The following is a 22,180-nucleotide window of genomic DNA, read 5'->3' on the forward strand; positions in this document are numbered from 1 at the left end:
GGTAAAAGGAGCTGGTAAGACCGAAGCCCTCCAGAGCAGCCCGGCCCCTCGGCTTCCAGCAGTGCCCAAGGGGGACTGGGGCGGGGCCGGGGCGGGGCGGGGCCGGGGGCGGAGTCGCATTCCCACCGGCGGGGGCGGGGCCAGCGAGGTGTTACTGCCGTTGCCCCCCGGGGTTCCTTCTCGGTTGGAGGAGGCTGGACCGGTAGGTGAGCAGTTGGCGGCGTCGCAGCGGTACTGCGGGTTTTCTTCTCTGCAGGGGCGGGATGGGGTCGGGCGAGGGGCGGAGCTCTAAGCCCGGTCCCCGGGTTCTCGCCTCTGATTGAGTGGGGCTGGTCGGGGGCGGGGCCGGGGCGGGGCCCTCTGGGTTTGACAGCTGTTTCTTGCACAACCGCAGCCGAGTTCGGTGGGCTTGGGAACTTGTGGCCTGGCTCCGCGCGTCCCCGTCCCCCAGTGGCCCCGGCCCCGGCCCCGGCCCCGGCCATGAAGCGCTTCTTCTCCTGCTCCAGTTCACAAGTGGCGGTAGGTGCCAAATGTGTGGGAGAATGGGGCTGGGGGTCCAGGCCCTTTGTTGACAGAGCCCAAAGTCCCAATCCAGGCACCAGCGCCTCATCTCTTCATTGGTCTTCCCAGAGCTTCCGCTCCCGCAATGCAGCCTGCCAGCACTGCTAACTTAACTTAGTGGTGTCACCCATAACCTGTCCCCCAGCTTGATTTGCCTACCTCCCTAACTTCTACCCTCTCCATGATCTTTTCTCTTGGCCTTGCACTCCTAACTTCTAGTATGTTTTCTGAACCCTATCTCCTTCCCAAAGCCCTCTTCTCTACTGCTGTGTCTCCCCAAGCCGAACCGCCTACAAGCATCTGCCCCTGCCCAGCCCCTGGCTCCACTCTACTGCTCCCCACAATTCCTGCCCCAAGCTACATTTTTCAGCCCTGCCCTGTGGCCCCATCCTCACTGTTTCCTGTCATCCCAAGTAATCCCAGCTCTGTGCCTCCCCTGTCTACATACACAGCCCCCTCTGTCCTTGCCTCCACCCCAGCCCGTGCCACTTCCACTCCCGTTCTCAGCAAGCGCCACTGAACCTCAGGCACCACTCCAACCTCTCTCCACTCAGCAGCATCCTTGTGTTCTCTCCAATCTCGGCCCACTTTGGCCACCCAAGCCCACTTCGCTTCCTTTTGCTGGACCTCCTTGCGCCTGCTTACTGTGGGTTAATCTTGCAGTCTAGCCAGCCTGACAAGCACTGCCAGAGGACGTGTGGTTGCCTGCCAACGGACTGGGTGAGTTGCCTGCAGAATCCACCCTGCCAGTTCACTGCAGTATCTGGTCATCAGACTGGTTCTTGGGCCAGTCAAGACTTTGTGTCTGTTTCTCTCCAGGGTTTTCCTTCAGCCTGACCCTCACCCAGTTGTTTAGGACATGTATTCTGTTTCCTTTGCTTGAGTTTTAGGAAAGTAATGGTGAAAGTAATGGTGAGAGGAGGATAGAGTGGACTTAATCATGAGAGTCCCCTGCAGAAGTCACTGTATTCTTCATGTTTTCCCTGAAGAAAACACAAGAAAAATTACAGAAATTACAGGTCGTGGTGGTGTAGAGAAGGTATATAGTTTTTCCTTCTCCAAAAATTTCTTACAGAGAGACCTCCTATCTGGGGATGGAATTTTCTATGGAGATTTGGATTATGGATCATTTAGAAATGAACTAGCCAGCTATCTGTAGTAATATTGCTTAGCTAACTCAGCTTAGTGGTATCATGTATAAGTGAATATGAGAATGTTCAGTTAGTTCATTCTGCATGCGCAGGCCACAGAAACCTGCAGGAAAGCTATGAGGCAAGAGCAGGAACTCTGTTGAGGCCTGTCCTTGTCCCATTTACATTTGTCTCTCTCCTTAGTTTCCCCACACGCTGATCAACCCCTCAAAAGGCATTTACTATTACAGGCACGAGAAACGGAGGCTACCCGGGCACCGTCTTAACTCAGAATGACTTTCTTATTTGTATGAATTCTTCCTTAGACACTGAAAATCTTCAGCATTGTCCTGCCTTTCAGGTTTATGGAGCCTGCCTCCTTAGGAATGGAGAACTACTTCATTCTCCCTGATTCTCTCATCCTTGGGCAGTGCCTCTTTTTGAAGGTGTTTGAATGAGCAATGGGCTGGATCTTAGGATTTGTCACCATCCCTCTGTCCTTCTTGATTTTCTCTCCCAGGGCCTGGTCATCAGTAATGTCCACCCATTCTAAACTCTTCTTGGTATAACAAGATCTTAGTACATTGGCAGTAAAAGAAATAAAATTGGGTAGATTTATAATTATATAGTAGAAAGATAACTTTTCTCAGACTAGGCTTGTGTAAAGCTTAAAAATAAGTCAGTTTCAGCTGCAAGTTTTTGCCTCCTGAAACTTGCCCATTCCTCCTGTGCTAATTTTCCCTGCTACTTTGGAGAGCTAACACATTGGATTGATTTTTCAGAGAAATGATGTGACAGTCTTACTGGCCATGTCTTCCTAGTCATGTTGGGAGATGGCCTCTCCCCATTCTTGTTCACACCCTTGAGGCTGGGGCCAGACTCCAGTGCCCTCAGACGAAAGTAAGGGCTGAAAGATCAGTGATGCTTTCACACCTGTCTCTGTTATCCCTTATACAGGAATATCAACAAGCATACAAATCCCATTTCCTACAATCTTATTTTTTGTCAAGTAGAAGACAGATACTTTTCAGAATGTTTTACACATGAGCCTATTAGACTTAGATCAAAAGCAGAAACAGACTAGACAAATAGCTTATATATATATGTATATAAGCTGGGGGGAGTACTGGGATTTGAACTCAGGACCTTGTGCTTGGCAGGCAGGCAGGCAGGCATTGTGCCACTGAGATATATCCCCAGCCCCTAGAAAAATGGCTTTAGACTCTTAGTACTGGATCAGTGTAGAGAGATGTGCAGAGAGATTGCATTTGAAACGTTCAGAGTCAGGTCCTTGTTCCTCCAGGGCAGGCTTTCTATTCCCATTCAGCTGTTCTGCAGCACTGGCCATGCTCTCTCACTACCTGTTGGTGTGCTTGTAGGTATGCAGCAGAGCTTGGAGAAGGTATAATTACTTCTACAAAGGCCCCTTAATCTCATCCCTAGAAATAACAAAGCTTTATCCTTGTTGTTGAGTCTTCTGATTAATTTGGTGATTACTCCCATGGAGTTGTGACAGTAATCCAATATTTGCTTCCCAAGGTGCTAAATTGAAAAATAGGCTTGATTTTTTTTTTTTTTTTTTGTAATTTGAGATTGGACCCAAAGCTAGATGGGTAGGCAGATGCTCTACCACTGAGTTACATCCCAAGCCCTTTTCATTTATTTTTTTCTTTGAGATGAAAAAGATCTCACTAAATTGCCCAGGCTGACCTCTAACTTTTGGTCCTCCTGCTTCCAAAGTAGCTGGAATTTGACAGGTGTGTGCTTCTGTGGATCTTGGGATTTGGAAGCATCATTCTTGTTCTTGTTCAGCCCTTTAGAGGTTTTGTCATGAAGAAGTTCCACTCATTCTAAACTCTTCTTCAGATGATGGGATTATAGGGAGTAAATTGGGTGATTTAGAACTATCTAGCAGTAAGGAAATGCATCCACACTGCTAAAAGCACCTTTACTATCTAAACAGCCTGTTACTCGTACACTGATATGAGCAGGATCTCTTCCTCTTGCTCCTAGCTGGGGAATTTTGAGCCTAGGAATATCCAAAGTGTGCCCAGCAAAGCCTGGAAGGATGGAGGTTGGAACTAAGATTTATTATGTAGCTACTATGTTACTGGTACAGGGATAGATGCTTTATATATTGTTGTATCATTAGGAAACTGAGATTCTAAAAAAGTTTTTATATGCTTAATATTCACAAAGGCAGAAAGTGTTAGAATAAAGATTTTCTTGTCATTGCAGTTTTTGGAGTACTTAAAGATTGAACCCAGGGCCTCCCTTGGAGCTATATCTCCAGCTCTTTTTCTACTTTTTGAGTCAGAGTCTCACTAAATTACTCAAAATGGGCTCCAACTTGCAATCCCTTTGCTCAGCCTCCCAGAGTGCTGAGGTTACAGGCATGCACCACCATACCCAGCTAGAATCAAGGTTTTAAATGGAGAACTTTAGACTGACGTCAGCCAATGGCAGTGCTGTGTGGTGGAAACAGAATTCCAGTTCGTTCTTTTCTAATGGGAGATCTGGTTCCCAAGGGACATTGGAAAATGTGTTCTTACGTGACAGAGTCTGTGAGTAAATGGAGGAGTCTTTTGCTTATTTTGTCCTTTGAGAATTATCCTGTTTGGAGACTCTTTGCCATGCAAGGCATAGAGTCTGATGGTGGGTGGCTTTGGCCTAGAGGCAGTCTGAGACTGTTTATCTGGAAATAAGTATACGTTTTTCTATAGCTTTGTAGTAGTGTGGTCTGGTGTGAGAATTAGGACTGGGGATCAGGTCGTCTGGGTTCTAATCCCAGTATTACCACTCTTATGTGATCTAGACAGTTATGTAACTTCAGTGTGCTTCCATTTCTTCTTCCATCAAAGAGATAAAATAATATCAGCCCTAACTATTTTCCAGGGATATTAAAAGTCTAATAGAAGTAGTGCTTGAAAGACCATGAGGAATTATAAGTGCTGTACAGGAGTTTAACCTCAGCATCTATCTGCTCTAGATAACTTCACATTTGGGGCATTTAAATCTTTCCTATTATCAATTAATAATTTGCCCTGGCTGTATAAACAGTATTTTAACATGAATTATTAGGCTTCCACAAACCCCATTTTTCTTCATCTCCTCCTATAACCTCTTTCTAGTTGAGATTATACCTCATAAAACATAATGTGTCACCACTAATTTTTCACTACTTCCTGTATTGTTACAAGGATGCCATACATTTCTATGACCTTACAATTTACAAAGAGATTTTATAGACATTTATTTATTTAATACTCATAATGTGATGAGATAGTTATTATTACTCACACTTTAGAGATGAGGAAACAAGTTAGAGGTGTTTAATGGCTTGCTGTAGGACACACAGCTGAGACTATAGCTAAACCGGGTCTCAAACTCAGTCCAGCTGAGAAACTATGCCATCCCAAAGATACTTGCATTCATCCATTCTTTTTTTCCCCTCTGTGACCACCAGGTTTTCTGTACTTTCAATCCTGGGTGTTTGTTTCTGTTTTTATTTTTTAAATCCTGGGTGTTTTTACAGAGCACTCTTTTTCATGCCTTGTAATAGTTCAATTATTGTAATTACTCCTCCACCCGAAAAACTCAACTAAAGTGATAGAACAATGTATGCCCAGGTGTGGCTGTTGTCTGGAACAGCTGCTCCCTGCCAGGGAAACTAGAAGGGAGGAGAGGGAGGAGACGGGGAGTCCTCTTCTGCCTCTTCCTCTTACTACCTCTTCAAACATAGGTAGGGACCCATCTTTGCTCTTTTGGTGGTTGTTTCCATGGAGGGGAGAGACTAGCCAAAGGGCATAGATAGATATAATATAGGGAAAAAGAAACTCTTGGATTCCCCTCTCAGTTTTAGAGGCAAAAGCCAGTAGATAGAGGTGGAATGGTTAGGTACTGGGGCTCCTACCTGTGACCTGAAGCTAGGTGCCTTGAGTTACTAACAACTATGGACAAAAAGTAGAGCAGCAGGGGCAGGTGGTAGTTCATGTGAGCCCAATCAGGAGTGCTCAGGTTGGTGCATTTTGCTTCAGCAAGACCTAGAGAACAAAAGGAAAAAGAATTGTTCCTCTGGTTTTTGTCAGTTTGGGGCCCCTAACAAAACAATAATCATAACAATGATAAAATATGCCTGAAATACTGTATATTCAACATGCATACATTTTAATTTGGTGTCCAGACACCTTTATGTCCAGGGCTGGCAGTAACCAGTAGTAGTTGATGGTGGCATATATATTTTTTAAAAGGCAAAAGATTTATACGATCTGAAAAGAAACCAGAGTCATATATTTTTTTTAGATACAGGGTCTCACTATGTAGCCCAGGCTGGCCTCAAACCTGTAGGGATGCTCCTGCCTCAGGCTCCCAAGTGCTGGTATTACAGGCATGTACCAGCATACCTGGCTGATGGTGGCATGTGAGCTGGTTAATACTAGCTTGCTTACCCAAGGACCAAATGATCTACGCTTGGTGCCTTGTGAAACAGGCACATCTCCTTTCTCCCCTTGCTTGGTATCTAATTACGTCCTCCTTTGCTTTCTCCACACCATTCTCATCCTCCATGTTCACACAATTTGTGGCTCCGGACCAGGTGGAGAGATGGAATCGTCATGATCAGAAGCTGCTGGAGGCAGTGCAGAAGGGGGACGTGGGACGCGTGGCTGCCCTGGCCTCTAGGAAGTCTGCCCGACCCACCAAGCTAGACTCAAATGGCCAGTCCCCGTAAGTCTTCCTGACCCCACCCCTGGTATGTGTTCCTTTTGAAAGCTCTAAACTCCATTATGATGTAGGACCAGGAAATGAGCCCTCTTTGTTCTCTTTTTTTTTTTTTTCCTTTTTGAGATAGGGTCCCTCTGAGTCACTAACTTGTGAAGGTGAGGTTCAAACTCATGATCTTCCTGCCTCAGCCTCCCAGGGTGCTGGGATTACAGGTGTGTGCATGACACCCAGCTCTCTTTTGGTGTCTTACACAGCAAGCTTATTAATAAACTTTTGCCATCTGTCAAGTACAGCACAAAGTGAGGGAAGAAGACATTCCTGAGCTCTCTCCACTTTACAATTCACATTGATTTTTTAAAATGTATTTTACCTAGTACCTGTTAATTTTACAATGTATTGGGTTTCAATGTGGTATTTTTCATTCATGCATATTAATATATTTGGATCATAGCATTGACTTGAGAAGAAAGTACAGCTCATTAAACAAACAGCAGACGGATGCACTAGTTTCTTCATTGCACAAGTAGGAGGGTGTGTATGTTTGAGAAATTAAGAATGAAGTGGTAGCCATGGGAGTCACAGGGCTAGAGGGAGTGATTAAAACAGCAATAAAAATATATTGTCCCTTGTCGCTGCCCAAATCAGCTTTCAAACGCATAGCCCTCTGCTCTATTCTGGCTAACTCTTTCTGTGGCACTTCGTGTTCCACCAAGGGTTCTGCGCTCTGAGATAGGTAATTAGTATCCCCTGGATACCCTTGCAATCGTCTGAAATCCCTTGAAATCTATAGCTCTTATTTCTAGCTTCCTCTAGCTAGGCCACATGGCAGTCTCTTTCTCAGGAAGTCAGGCTGGGGAATTTTCCTGTCTGCTTTAGGGAATGGCTGTGGAGTAGGGAGCATAATAAGCAAACAGTGCTTGTTAAGATGCTCCTTCTGTTCATCTCCTGGTCTGTTTATCTTTCTGCCTCTCAACTTTAACCCTGGCAGGTTTCATCTGGCAGCCTCCAAAGGCCTGACAGAGTGTCTGAGTATACTGCTTGCAAATGGGGCTGACATCAACAGCAAGAATGAGGATGGTAAGTTACACTGAGTTCTTGACCTCTGCTGCCTGTTGTGCCTTTACAGCAGCAGCGGGGGCCCGTGCTGGGCCTTGCTGGAGGTTACAAGTATGGACACTTGCTTTTCTCCTCAGTAAGTCCTGGCCAAGCATTCCTCTCCAGGCTTTCTCCCCTGCAAGCTGGGCACACCTCACCCCCATTCTCACCTTCACCACAGGTATCAGATGCTTGGGGAACAGGAATTTCTGGCCCTGTGTGGCTGAGCACTTTTCTCTTTGATCTCCCTCTGATTATCTGTGCGTCTCTTGCCTTGTCTCCCTGTGAGTCATTGGCATGCTTGGGGCCACCCACCCTTCTTCTCTCCTCTTTCTCTTTCCAGGAAGCACTGCCCTGCATTTGGCCACCATCTCTTGTCAGCCGCAGTGTGTCAAGGTGCTGCTGCAGGTAAGAGCAGCCCCTTGATACCACTCCTGTAAAGGGCAGAAGTGGGCTCAGACTCTCCTAGCTTTGAATTATCGTTACAAGCAATAATTAGCCAAATGTACCCTTTCGTCCCCAGTAACAGACATCATGTTTAATACTGCCCTTGAAGGTAGTCAGAAAGCAGAACTGCCAGGGACCATTGGTTTTTGCCATTGGCAGAGACTGTTACAATGGCGGGCAGGTAGGAGGAGGGCAGAGGGGTTTAAATTAAACCAAAGCCCTACTGTCTGTTTTGAGGAGTTTATAGTCAAGTATCATAAACAGAAATAAAATGATGTGGACAAATTATAAAGAAGTCCCTAAAGTATAAAACGCAGTTACCTCAATAGGCCATCGAGCATGTGGCTGTCTTACTTTCATTCTTCCTGACTCTTTCCAAATCTCACTATCATTGTAAAGTACCAGCCATGGAGTCCAGTGTCATTTTCCTTAACATGTTTATTTCCTATCGTCTGGTTTTTCTTAGGAATGAAAGTCAAGGTTGTCTATCTTCTGTAGGGAATGGACTGGGTTTGTGGAGTAGTTGGCCTCCCCTAGAACCACTGCTGTCCTATTCATCCCCATGTTACCATGGAAGTTGGTGGCCTGACTAGGAGCATGAGATAGGATGTTACTGCCAAGCTTCATGCTGCCTCCCTTTGTGACTATTTGCAGCATGGTGCTAATGAAGATGCTGTGGATGCAGAAAACCGCAGTCCACTGCACTGGGCAGGTGTGTGCCAGGGACTGGTGAGAGCAGGGCTGCAGGGACGCCAGGGTGGGAAAGGGGGAGGCGGGAGGGGCAGCCAGGGCCACCTGCTGAAATGGTCAGAGAAGGTGCCAGGCCATAATCTGAGCAAGTGTGTTTTATACTTTCCCCTAACCCAACCACCTTTCAACCCTTCCCAGCCTCTTCTGGCTGTGCCTCAAGTGTGCTCCTGCTCTGTGACCATGAAGCTTTTCTGGACGTGTTGGATAATGTGAGTAGCAGATGGTCAGACGGGCACTGCCCTATAGGGGGGCAGTTAACTGATCTCTTGGGTTTGATTGGCTAAATTCCTAGACCTGAGGTTGTGCAATACTATTCTCCCATTCTTTCTCCTTCCACCCTTCTTCCTCTTCCTCCCAGAGAAGTTAAACCTTATTTTTTGGAGAGCTTCTAATCTTCCCTGGCCCCAGAGAGCTTCTAATCTTCCAAAAGGAATTATTTAGCTCTAAGAAATGGGTCCTCCTTCCTTTTTCTCGAAAGGGTGTGGAGAGGTGCATTGGTAGAGTTGTGTCAAGTTCCTGGTTTTTCCTGGATCCTCATAAATCCCCTTCCCACAATCTGTGCAGGATGGACGTACACCCCTGATGATTGCGTCGCTGGGTGGTCATGCAGCTATCTGCTCACAGCTGCTACAGAGAGGTGCCCGAGTTAATGTCTCAGACAAGGATGACAAGTGAGCCCTCCCCATCTTCCCACCCGAATTTCCAGACACTGACTGACGTACAAATGAGCCAGTGCATGGCCTGTGTGTGTGTGTGTGTGTGTGTGTGTGTGTTGAAGAAGAGAGCAAGCTGGTCTCTGTGTTCTTAGAAACCTTCTTCCTTTCCCAGCGATATTTCAGAAGGGCTCTGTCTGCTACTAGGGTCATCTTTCTAGCATACATGACCCCAAAAGGGCAATGGATACTTCTGGAGCCATTGGCTTAATATACAGGTTTTCAACCTATCCTCTAAACAATGAGATCCTTTTTCCCAATAAAAATATATGTAGAACCTTGATGTTATATGCAGCAGATTAAAAAATGGAGCCCTTTTGATTGTTCCTCTGCTTTCTGCTGCAGCAGCTCCAAACAATGAGGTTTAAAAAGTTCTGGTTTGGTCCACTGCTTTGTCATTGGCCAGTGTTGGTCTGTTGTCCTCATTCCACTGAGTAAGATATTACCTCCTGAGTAGAATTTCTGCAACCAGAATTCCTGGATTCCATGAAGAAGGCCTATGCTCAGGTTTGTCTCTATCCACAGGTCAGCTCTGATTCTGGCCTGTGAGAAAGGCAGTGCAGAGGTGGCTGAACTACTCCTGAGCCATGGTGCAGATGCGGGGGCAGTGGACAGCAGGGGTCACGATGCTCTGCATTATGCTCTGCGTACACAAGACAAAGCACTGTGGAGATTGCTGCGGCAGGCCCTGAACCGGCGGCTGCGAGGAGGTAAAAGCTCTTTTGTAATTTCAAGATTCTCCTCAATAACCAAAGAATTAAAAAAGCTTCCTTCATACCCACTCAGGACACTGAAACAGAAGGATTACAAGTTTGAGTCCAGTCTGGGTAACTTGTGTCAAAATAAAAAAGAATTAGGTGTGATGATGCATGCCTGTAATCTCAGTATTCTGAGGTTGAGGCAGGAGGATCCCAAGTTTTAGCTCAGCCTGGGCAACATAGTGACTTAGTTAGAACCAGTATCAAAATAAAAAATAGAAAAAAAAAAAAAAAAGGGCTAGGGGTGTAGCATAGTGTGAAGGCCCTAAGTTCAGTCCCCAGTACAAAAAATAAAAAAAAAAGAAAATCGTGTAAAATAAAATAAAATGGGCTGGGATGTGCCTGTCTGGTTTATGGGAAGCCTTGAGTTAAGTTCCTAGTAATGCCAAAACAAACAAAAAACAAAAACTAGTATTCCATTTGTTCCCATGAAGTAACCCATGGGACAAATAATTGTCACCTTAGTTGAGTTTATTTATTCTTGCTACTATGAGATGACCTCAGATTCCCAAAGCATAGTCACAAAATTCCTTATGCAACCTTGTCTCTCACTGAGGGTAACTCTGGCCAGTGTTATTGTCAGAATTTATGTGTCATAATTGTATATCATTTGTAGGCCAATCTCTCTTCCTTACTAGACCGGAAGCCCCCCAGCCTGAGAGGCCATTTCTGTTTTATTCACTGTGGAAGTTCTAGTGCTTGGAACAGTGACCAATAAATGCATAATGAACAAAATGAAAGGGTGGACAGACTAGGACACTAGTGTTGCTGTATAGCCAGGGGTTTATTGAATAAGTGTGGCTCCTGGCACAAGGAAGATGTATGGTGAAGTCATCATGCTGTGGAACCACTCCTCTCAGAGAAAGTCTGGAGGTAGTGCATGGGCTAGAAGTATATGCAACCTGTCTTCTCATTTGCCCATGTCCTTTCTTATAGGTCAGAGGCTGGTTCAACATCCAGATCTTGCATCCCAGGTAAAAAACTAAGTGTCTCCCTCTTTTGCTTCTGATTCACCCCAGGCTAATTCACTGGAACCATCTCCTACTAGTTCTTGGGGCATCAAAACATTCTACAAGAAGAAAGGCCCTCTGATGCTAGGTTAGTAGTATCGCCTTACTCTACTGTTCTGTTTATGTCACCATAGGCCTCTCCATCTGAGCCCCATGTGGGTTCTCCACCTAAGAGCCCATGGAGAGCAGAGCCTGAGGAGGAGCAGGAGGAAGAGGAGGATGAAGACCCATGCTCAGAAGAGTGGAAGTGGAAGTATGAAGAAGAGCAGAAGAAAGTCTCTCAGTTGGAACAGGAGCTAGTTCGAAAGACAGAAGAGTGTAAGGCACAGGCTGCGGCCTACTTGGGTCTGGAGAACCAGATTCAAGAGCAGGTGCAGGAGCTAGGGCTCCTCCTATCCCAAGAGTCTAGAGCTCCAGGAGGGCAGGGTTCTAGACCCCGGCCTGGAGGAGATGGCATGGAGCAAGGTTGCCCCCTGGACCTGCTGGCTGAGCGTATACGAGAGCTAAAGAAGCAGCAGCAGGCAGCAGCTGTAGTCAGCCAAGAGGCCAAGAGGGTTGAGGAGTCAGCCGCAGGAGAGATGCAGCATGAAGTCCATGGAAAGTCCCAACCAGAAGAACAGGGGCCACCCCAGAGCCCAGGGTCTGAGGTTACCAGAAAGGCCACAGGGCAGCGACTGACAAGTGGGGCACAGACCCTTGTTCCCAATCAGACTGGCCAGCAGCCTGCTGACCAGAAAGAGAGGCCCCAGGCCTCAGGGGTTGAAACAACAGACACAGCGGCTGAACCAGTGGGCACAGCAGCCATGAACCAGCTCCTGCTACAACTAAGGGAGGAACTGGCTGCAGTGTGGCGAGAAAAGGATGCTGCTCGAGGGGTTTTGTCAAGACCAGTCCTGGAGGGAGCCCTGGGGACTCCTCAGGCTGAGGCTGCCGCAGCTGCCTGGGAGAAAATGGAAGCCCGGTTGGAGCAGGTGCTAGTGAGGCTGGATCGGGCAAAGGCGGGACTGCAGGCGAAGCCTGAGGTCCCTGGCCAGGAGTCCAGGGCAGGAGTCCCAAAGGCAGCCCTGGGGTGCAACAAAGAGCATGGTGAGAAGGAGAAGAGGGCCCGTGGGACCCGAGGAGAACCTCTGGGGGCCCCTGGAGAACAGCTCCCAGGAGGAGGCTTGGCAAAGGGACAACTGGAGAAGGAGGTGTCAGCACTGAGACTGAGCAACAATAACTTGCTGGAGGAGTTGGGGGAGTTAGGCCGGGAGCGGCAGCGGTTGCAGGGGGAGCTGCAGTCTCTGAGCCAGCGGCTTCAAAGGGAGTTTGTGCCCAAGCCCGAGGCACAGGTCCAGCTACAGCAGTTGCAGAAGAGTGTGGGGCTGCTGACTGATGAACTGGCCATGGAGAAGGAGGCCACGGAGAAGCTGCGCAAGCGCCTGGCCTCCCAGAGCAGCGGCCTCCGGGGGCTCTGGGACTGCCTTCCCCCAGACGTGGTGGGCAAAGCCAGTGCCTGGAGCACAGCGGCGGAGCCCCTGGAGGAGCTGCACACCTGCATCAGCACGCTGGTGGACAGGCACCGCGAGGCCCAGAAGGTGCTGTCCCAGCTGGAGGAAGAAAACCAGCGGCTGCGGGCATCCCTCGTCCCAGGTGGGGAGCCAGGTGCCTTCTTCAAGGCCCCCGCTTCCCCGCAAGTGGCAGCCCTGGAGCAAGACCTGGGGAGATTAGAGGAAGAACTTCGGGTGGTTCAGGCCACGATGAGCGGGAAGAGCCAGGAGATCGCGAAGCTGAAGCAGCTGCTCTATCAAGCCACAGAGGAAGTGGCGGAGCTGAGAGCCCGGGAGGCCGCCACCCTACGACAGCACGAGAAAACTCGAGGTTCACTGGTGGCTCAGGCCCAGGCTTGGGGCCAGGAGCTAAAGGATGTGCTGGAAAAGTATAACACAGCCTGCCGAGAAATGGGTCGGCTTCGGGAGGCCGCGGCAGAGGAGCGCCGCCGCAGTGGGGACCTGGCCGCCCTGGCCACGGAGCAGGAGCGCCAGGCCAGCGAGCTCCGTGGGCGCTCTGAGCAGTTCGAGAAAACAGCTGAGCTGCTGAAAGAGAAAACGGAGCATCTCATCGAGGCTTGTCGGGACAAGGAGGCCAAGGTGAGCGGCTAGGACAGCCGTGAAAGTATCGCTAAACGTTGTTTTTGTGTTTAGCAGTTTGCTAACCTGAATCTCACAACATTTAGTTGGTCGGATTTATGCCCCAAGCAGAAGATTAATCATTTGCAGGGACTACACTGTGCTCTGTGGGAGCTGAGGGGCTTGGGGTTGAGTTGGGAGGTAAGGTAAGATAGTAAGAGAAGAGAGATGAGAGCTTGGGCTTGGACTCAGAGTTCAGAAGCAGTGTGCTCAGGGCTACCCCACTAGCACCATGGCCATGGTTTCTTAACCATGAAGTAAGACAGGGTCTCACTGTGTAGCCCAGGCTGGCCTCAAACTCGCAGTGATCCTCCTGCCTTATTTTTGAGCGCAGGGATCACAGGTGTATTAGCCTGAGAAGAGGCCCGACAGCATACTGGGTTGTTGTGTTTTACTGAAGTTTGGAGGTGACTCAAGATCCAATGGGCTAAGCAGACCAAGCTACGCCTGCTCTTCTGCCCTCCCACCTCACAACGGGAGCCACAACAGAGTTCTGTTAGCAAAGAGGACACCAAAGCAAAGACAGAAAGTTTGAAAATCACCTTTAGATATTGGAGTTAATTAATGCTTGTTTTAAAAGTGAGTTGAGTCTACAAATTTCTCTGAGATATCTTACAAATTCTAAAGAATTTAAAAATGAGTTTAGCAGTTTTAGAACTACTTGTGAAGTGAATTGAGGCATAAGTGTGAATGCATGATCAAATTTAAAGCAATTAAAATATAAAGAACATATTTTACCTAGTATAGAGTACATACAAACAGAAAGAATGTTATTCAAAATGGGAATTAGGTGGAGTGGGGTTAAAGAAAGGAAGAATTTTGTGTTCTGCTGAAGGAGAAGATAAAAGTAGACAAATGGCAATAGAAAATATAGCATAGTAGTTAAGGATGTGAGATTGTCTGGTTAGAATTTCAGTTTTAAAATTTATGCTGAGAGCTGGGTGTAGTGGCTCATATCCCAGTGGATATGTAATCCCAGCTCTCAAGAGGCTGAGGCAGGAGGCAGGAAGCAGGAGGATTCCTATGAGTTTGAGGTAAGCCTGGGCTACATAGTTCAAAGTCAGCCTGGTCTACATAGCAAGACCCTGTCTCAAAAAATATAAATAAAATAAAATAAAACTTAGGCTGAGGGTATATCTCAGTGGTAGAGTGCTTGCCTAGCATATATAAGGCCCTGGGTTCAGTCCATAGCACTCAAAAGACAAACCAAAACAAACAACTTTACTAGTTGTCTCTTAGGATCTTAGGAAAGTTATTCAACATCTCCAATGAGATTAATAAGGTAGTTGCAAGAATTACATTAGATATTAAATTAGAACAATTTTTGACACATGGTAAGCACTTGATAAAAACTAGCTATTGAAGCCTGATGTGGCATATGCCTATAATCACAGCACTCAGGAGGCTGAGGCAGGAGGATAACTAGTTCAAGGCCAGTTGGAGAAGCATATGGTGGCTAGGAAATAGACTGTGAAGTACATCTAGAACATCCTTGGCTATCTTGCCCTGAAATCTGATGAGTAGGAGTTCTGAAATACCAGAGCTCTTTCTCAGAAAAGTGGCTATTTTGTTCCTACCAGCGCCATTCATATTACTGCTGACTGTCATTGACTGCATTTGTGCCTCTGCCTCGTAAACCACTAGGACTCATCTCTGTCCTCCTCAATGGTCAACAGCTAGAAGTGGGTTAGGGTCCAGTACTGAGTTAAAAGCATAGACCAGTGATGGCAAACCTTTTAGAGTTTTTGGTGATAACAAATAGCCGTAGCTGGGCGTAGTGGTGCACACCCGTAATCCCAGCACTCTGGAGGCTGAGGCAGGAGGATCGTTGCGAGTTCGAGACCAGCCTGGGCTACAAAGTGAGCTCAAGGCCAGTCTGAACTGCATAGCGAGACCCTGTCTCAAAAAAGACAAAAAACAAAACAAAACAAAACAAAAAACAAATAGCCGGCTACAGCATGCGTGCCATAGGTTTGCCACTGCTGGCATAGACTATGGAATCAGGGAGATCTTGACTGCAATCATAATTTCATCACTTATTATCATCACTTATTACCTGTATTATTCTGACTAATTACTAAATTAAGGCCCCTTATCTTTAAGCGTGGATAATGATCCTTCCCTCAGAGAAGTATTAAATTCTCAGAAGAAAGGCTGTGTTGAATATTAAATGGGGCAATGTATATAAAAATGTCTGGCTTGTATTGAATACCCAACAAAAAGAAGCTGAACTTGACTCTGGCTGGTGTTTGGAGGGCCAGATGATCCGGGCCTCATTGGTTCCCTTTCTCTCCTTTTGACCTCAGATCAAGGAGTTGTTGAAGAAGTTGGAGCAACTTTCAGAAGAAGTTCTATCAGTTCGGGGAGAAAATGCTTGCCTTGCCCTGCAGCTGCAGGTGTGTTTTGGCCTTCTGGGAAGTGGATACTGCTAGAGAAAAGGGTGGACAGTGGAAGTGATGGACATTTGGGAGACATTCTGGGAGGTACAGAGGCCAGGCCAGGCCAGGATGGGCCAGGGTGGGGCCTGTGATGGGCCAAGGGAGCCACCTAGTAGAGCAGACCTCTTTGCTTTACGGCTTTTCACATGCCATGAATGGGGAGAGGGTGGGCATGTGAGTCTCCATTGTTGTTCACTTCCCCAGGATTCCCAGAAAAACAATGAAGAGATCATCACCGCCTATAGGAATCATCTACTGAGTGCTGCTCAGGTGAGCAAGGGGGAGCTTGAGGGTGGCAAGACATCTAGCTGGGTAGGGTGTGTTGCATTTGGAATCTCTTTTCTTTCCTAAAAAACAGAACAGCTGTGGCTCTGGTACCTTATTTCATATTCATAATTGTAACCCTCACAGCAACCCTAAAAAGTAGGCATTATTACCTTCCTTTGAGGATGGGGAAATAACCCTGGAAAAGCTAAGTGCTTTAAAACTAGAGTTATAAGTAAGGATTACAGTCAGTAACAGCATTGTATCACAGAGCCTCTCCAGCACCTGTCTCTTCCATTTCCTATTCTTTATCTCCTGTCTTGGTTGCTTTTCTCTTGTTGCTGGGACAAAATACCTGATGCCAAAAATTAAGGAAGGTAGGGTTTTTTTAGCTTACAGTTTGTGGAGGTTTCAGTCCATACTCAGCTGGCTCCAAGGTGGGGAGGCACATGGCAGAGGGCAACAGTTCATGGTGGCAGAACACAGCAAAAACAAGAGCAAAAAGGGAGGAGCAGTAGACAGCAAGGCTCTTGCCCTCCCTTATATTTTATGCACCCTACCGGCCCCAGGGCGGGTGTAGCACTCACATCCATTATCCCAGCATTGAACCATTGGATCAATCAAAAACTCTAGAAGCCTGCTCCATGGCTGCATGAGGCTTTGGGGGGACATTGAGACACAAACCATGACATCTTTTTTTATGTCTTTCCTGCCACGTACAGGGCTACATGGAGCAGGAAGTGTATAATATCCTACTTCGAATCCTCAGCATGCAAGAGGAGTGAGGCAGCCTTGCTGGGAGTCCTCAGAGGTAACAAGAGTTCTCAGCTGTTAGTTGTGGGCAGTGAGGGGTGGAACTTGGAGAAAGGACTTGAGACAAGAGGTGCATGAAGGGCACTGGAATCTCCTTTTACCCCACCGGGCGTCCTGTAGGACACAGAACACCTCTGTTAAGGTCAACTAAGAATGTACAGCGTGGAGAATCACTCAGGAGAGTCAGGAATCCATGAGTGGGTAGAGCAAGACTATGGAATGGAGACTGAAAAGAGGGCTTACGTGACTCTCCTAAGATCGAGGGTAGGGAGATGCCAGTGATAGATGAGTGAGGCCCTGGTGTGGTGGCACAGCCTATAATCCCAGCATTTGGGGGCAGGGGGTGGGAGGGAGGAGGATCAAAGCGCAAGCCCAGCCTGGTAATTTAGCAATTTAATAAAAATAAAAAGGGTTGGGGGCATAGCTCAGTGTGAAGGCCCTGAGTTCAAGCCCTAGTAACACACACACACAACAGCAGGTTAGAGGTACAAAGCTATTCCCTAGGGCAGGGCTGTACAAATTCCAGCATTTCTCCCTCACTTCTTTATTTATTCAAAGAGCAGCTACCCTGCCGTCTTCTCCCCACTCCTATAGTCCAGAAAGATGAGAGTCTCTTGTAGCATGCTGACATGGGCAGGAGCAGACCGACCATATGGAAGCGTGTGCATTTCATTCTTGAATTTTTTCTTTCAGGGAATAAGGACCATCCTTCGTTTACAGAGGCTCAATCAAGCTATGGTGGGTGGGTGGGTTTGGCCACTAGGGGGGTGTAGGTGGGGCTTCATCTGACAAATGGACCCAAGACCTGAGAATTTAGAGCCTGGAATCAACATGGATGAGACCAGAGGTGTGGATGGAAACCACCTCCATGGAAAATAAAGCAGGAAGCAGGATGTTGCTAGGTGTAATTGTTTTGTTTTTTTCTTCTCTATCAAAAGGGTGGGGTGGAGAAGGAAACTTATGTATTCCATTGTACTTGAATTTTTTTTTTTTTTAAATATAGACTTTAAGCTGGGTGTGGTAGCATACAACTATAATCCCAGCTCCCTGGGAGGCTGAGGCAGGAGGATCCCAAGTTTAAACCCAGCATTGACAATTAATTGACACAGTGAAAACTTGTCTCAAAATTTAATTAAATTATTTATTTTTTGAGACAGAGTCTTGCTTATTCAGCCTGGCCTTGAATTCACTATGTAGCCCAGGCTGGCCTGCAACTCACAGCAATCCTCTTTCCTAAACCTCCCAAGTGCTGGGATTACAGGTGTGTGTCACCATGCCTGGCTCAAAATTTTAAAAAGGGGGAGGGAGGCAAAAAGGGGTTGAGGATGTAGCTCAGTGTGAAAGCCCTGGGTTCAATTCCTAATACCACAAATTTTAGACAATTTCTAGGTCCTCAGCAAAACTGATCAAAAGGTACAGTGGTTTCCTATGCATTCCTGCTCTGACACATGCATAGTCTCCCTCATTATCAACATCCCTCACCAGAATGTTATATTTGTTATCACTGATGAACCTACATTGACCATCGTTATTGGCCAGAGTCCACAGCCCACATTAGAGTTCACTCTTGGTGTGTATACTCCATGGATTTAGGCAAATGTGTAATGGCATGTGTCTACCGTGACAGTGTTATACAGAGTAGTTTTACTACCCTAAGACTCCTCTATAGCCTGCCTATTCAGCTCCCTTCCTTTTTCTGGAAATTACTGCCTTCTTATTGTTTCCACAGTTTTGCCTTTTCCCAAATACCATGTAGTTGGAGTCACATAGTGTGTAGTCTTTTCAGATTCCCTTCTTTAACTTAGTAATACATATCTGTTTCCTCCATGCCTTCTCATGACTTGATAGCTCATTTCTTTTGGCACTGAATACTATTCCAGTGTCTGGATGTATGTGGGTTCATCTGTCCATTCACTTACTGACGGACATCCTTAACTGCCTCCAAGACTTGGCAATTATTTCATTCCTTTTCCATCACAAACAGCAGCTTTCAATGTTTATGATACAGGATAAGACATGTATTTTACATCCTGTGTGTATGTCCTTGAAATGATACAAAGCAAATAATCCTTACCCTTTTTCTTTCTATTCTCTCATACCCAAAAATTGTTGGTCACAATCCATTCATTAAAGGGTCAAGACCCACAATTTGCAAAGCAGCCCTGTGTTAGTCAGCTTTTCATTGTTGGGACAAAATACCTGACACTCAAGTTAAAGGAAGAGATGCTTATTTTTGGCTCCTGGTTTCAGAGCTTGCAGTCCATGGTTGGCTTGCTCAACGCAGAAATATCATGGAGAAAGTTCATGAGGAAGGCAGAAGCTCAGCTCATAGCGTCAAAGAAGTAGAGAGCAGGAAAGAGCCCACAGAAGGAGGGGCCAGGGACCAAATACAGTCCTGAAAGTCACCCAGACACACCTAGAAGAAGGCTTTACTAATCTTCTAGGCATCTCTCAAGCCAGTCAAGTTGACAATCAAGATTAACATCACAAGTCCTCAGTGAAAATGAGATTTGACTTCCTTCTTTCTCAAATCTCTTTTTCTAAAACTGCCCCCCATTACTGGGGTGTGAACCCAGGGCTGAGCTATATTCCAAGTCTGTCTGTCTGTCTGTCTATCTATCTATATCATTTTGAGACAGGTTCTCACCAAGTCATGAAGTTGCTCAGGCTGGGCTCAAATGCAATACTCCTGCCTCAGCTAGTGCTGGAATTATAGGTGTGCATAATTATGCCTGTTTTGTTTTTTTTTCCTGGCTAACTTCTACTTTTTCTCTACTTCCTGAATCCATGCTCTATCCTGCCCTACCTTTCCATAGTTTCCTTTTTTATTCTTAAGGATACAGAACATCCTTTCTCATGCTAGAACATCTTCCACTGGGCCCTATCTCTGCCTTTTTGTTTCCAGAAGTTCCGGGAATACAGAAGCACTAATTAACTCCCCTTTGTTCTTCTCTGATCCCTGTGAAGAATCTTTAACCTGTTGGACAAGAATCTTAATTCCACATTAAGCTCACCTCTTTTCAAATACTATATAAACACAAAAATTAAATGGCAATAAGAAATACAATGGAAGATATATATGAAATATGCATAAGTTCTGCTCTAAGAAGTCAGAATTCAATTGCTCCTATGATTCAGGGAGTCTTTGGGTATAGGGGCACAATCTTTTTAAAGGAAGGTTAAGAAACCTAGATTATCTTCAAAATATTCAATGTAAAATAACATGTTAAATGAGCTTTGGTTTTCAGACAGGGTCTTACTATATAGTTCAGGCTGGCCTTGAACTCAGAATGTAGCCCAGGCTGGCCTTGAACTCACAGTGGTCCTCCTGCCTTAGCCTCCCAAGTGCTGGGATCGCAGGTCTGTACTACTACGTCACCGGACTAAGTGATGTGTTTGATCAGCATTCTTTGTCCCAGCTAGAAAGAGGGATGAAAGCTGGGTATGGCAGCACAGCCTGTAATCCTAGCACTTGGAAGGCTGAGGCAGGTGGATTGCTGTAAATTTGAGGCCAGCCTATGATACATAGCGAGTTCAAAAAAGCGAGTTCAAGACAGCCTGAACTACATAGCAAGAGCCTGTCTCAAAAAGCCAACACAAACATTCAGTCTTACTCCTGAGAAAAGGATACCCTGAGTTTGCCTCTTGCTTTTGGTTCTATTCTGAAACTGAAAGAATATATCTCTCTGCCTCCTCCCCAAGCCTCCTCCTCTTGCTGCCCCTCCTCAAGCCAGGCTGTAAGGTGAGTTCCTCCAAAATCTGGAACCAGCCTTTGGTGGTCCTCACATAGGTCCATCTCCTAGCCTTCTCTCAGCCTGGGTCAGACCGCAGCAGCACAGTCTGTGTTCAGATACAGTCTGGGTTTAGAGAAAAGAGTGGTTTGAGGATGCTGTGCACATGAAAGGGAAGGTGAAGTTGGAGGAGGGGGAAGCTACACAGTAGCTGCAGAGATTGGCTCCAGAGTTTGGCCGAGGGAAAAAAGGAGCACCTGAAACGTGTAGGTCAGATTCTAGAAAAGGTGCAGGTCAGCTTTGGGGCTTGTTGAATGGTACAAGCCTGCTTTAAGGCACAGGGAATGGAGAAAGGAAGGACTGATGGAGAGGGAAAGCGGTGAGGCTGCCAAAGGAGGAGCATCAAAAGGGCTTGAGCCACTTCTATTAAAGGGGAACAGAACCTTTCTTTCTATTGCACTCTCATAACTCGCACAGAACACCAAACGCCTTACATTCCTATATCACACAGCGGGTGTGGGCTGGGAGGATGAAGAAACTGCAGAGAGGGGGGTCCTGAGAGGGAGATCACTTGGCAAAGCTCAGGAATGAGTCAGGAAACAGCTCTGGTCATGGAAGGCAGGCTTTTGGCTTCCTCCGGGACTGCTGGAAGCAGATCCCACGACGGCTGAGCTGTGGGAGTGGTGAGTGAGATTAACACAGGAGAGGAACCTATTCAGCTCCTCGTTTTCTGAAATAACCTTCCACACACTCTCAGACTCCAAACCCTGATTTTTCCTTGATACCGTACTATTTTCACCCACAGTAACTCTAACCCCAGTGTTCCTCTATTCTTCCTGGGCTAACAGGACTCTGCTAGGGATTTATTCTTGCTTCACTTCCTCCTCACTGTGCAGGCTTCAGATGGTGGGAATGTGTGGGTGAGAAGAGGTGAAACTCGGTGGGCCGCGGTGGGGTTCATCATGAATACCCTCAATCGGGAACTTGGTCCTGCTTGGCAGTTTCCCTCCTTTGCTTAGTAATATTAATTAATTAAATAGATATTTTTAAGTTGTTTACTATGTGCCAGATACTGGGGATAGAGTATGAAGAGCACAGAAAAGATTCCTGTTCTCATGGAGCTTGTGTGGAGAATGAGATTCAAGTTCCCGGGTTCTCAGTATCTATATTACTCTGTAGAATGCTAGAATTTATAATTTCAGATTAACTTCATGTGTGTGTATGTTGGTGCTGGGGATTGAGTTCAGGGCCTATGCAGACATACACACGTACTACCACTGAGCTATACTTGCAGTCCCAACCTCAAATTAACTTTTAAAGAACAGCCTGTCTCTAAGTTTTTAGGTTTATTGAGGTATAATTGATACCATAAACTGCATTTAATTTACATAATTTGATAAATGTTGTCACATATATATATATACACCAAAGTTATCAAAGTAATGAACATATTCATCCCTCAGTAGTTGCCCTGTCTGTCTCTTTTTAAATCCTCACTACTCTCCCTCTCACCCCTGCAATTACTAAAACATTCTAGAAAATAAAGACTAACCCACAGTAACTTTTGATCTGGAGGACAG

The 22,180-nt window shown here is 46.4% G+C and overlaps 1 protein-coding gene across 4 annotated transcripts; it reads left to right on the plus strand.

The window, feature by feature from the left end:
* The first annotated feature begins 133 nt into the window (after positions 1-133).
* On the plus strand, positions 134-17,777 carry Ankrd35 (ankyrin repeat domain 35). 4 transcript variants are annotated; one of them, XM_005413431.2, is made up of 16 exons: positions 134-202; positions 395-519; positions 1,225-1,281; positions 6,286-6,416; positions 7,402-7,490; positions 7,852-7,916; positions 8,610-8,667; positions 8,844-8,914; positions 9,270-9,376; positions 9,944-10,128; positions 11,113-11,150; positions 11,321-13,315; positions 15,661-15,750; positions 15,997-16,062; positions 16,779-16,867; positions 17,563-17,777. In XM_005413431.2, the coding sequence occupies exons 2-15, from the start codon at positions 481-483 to the stop codon at positions 16,839-16,841; spliced, it is 3,054 nt and encodes a 1,017-aa protein (XP_005413488.1). In that variant the 5' UTR covers positions 134-202; positions 395-480; the 3' UTR covers positions 16,842-16,867; positions 17,563-17,777. The 4 variants fall into 4 exon arrangements, with proteins under 4 accessions (XP_005413488.1, XP_005413489.1, XP_005413487.1 ...); XM_005413432.2 differs by having other exon boundaries at positions 136-206; XM_005413430.1 differs by having other exon boundaries at positions 194-231.
* Positions 17,778-22,180: the final 4,403 nt, after the last annotated feature.

This window comes from Chinchilla lanigera, unplaced genomic scaffold (genome assembly GCF_000276665.1).
Source record: "Chinchilla lanigera isolate Chin_1 unplaced genomic scaffold, ChiLan1.0 scaffold00167, whole genome shotgun sequence".
Classification (NCBI taxonomy): domain Eukaryota; kingdom Metazoa; phylum Chordata; class Mammalia; order Rodentia; family Chinchillidae; genus Chinchilla; species Chinchilla lanigera.

Bases quoted from the DNA above. Each gene is read 5' to 3' on its own strand.
- Ankrd35 (XM_005413431.2), top strand. From the start codon at position 481: ATGAAGCGCTTCTTCTCCTGCTCCAGTTCACAAGTGGCG. The intron at 7,917-8,609 runs GTAAGAGCAGCC...GACTATTTGCAG, and splicing joins GTGTCAAGGTGCTGCTGCAG to CATGGTGCTAATGAAGATGC. The intron at 8,915-9,269 runs GTGAGTAGCAGA...CAATCTGTGCAG, and splicing joins TTCTGGACGTGTTGGATAAT to GATGGACGTACACCCCTGAT.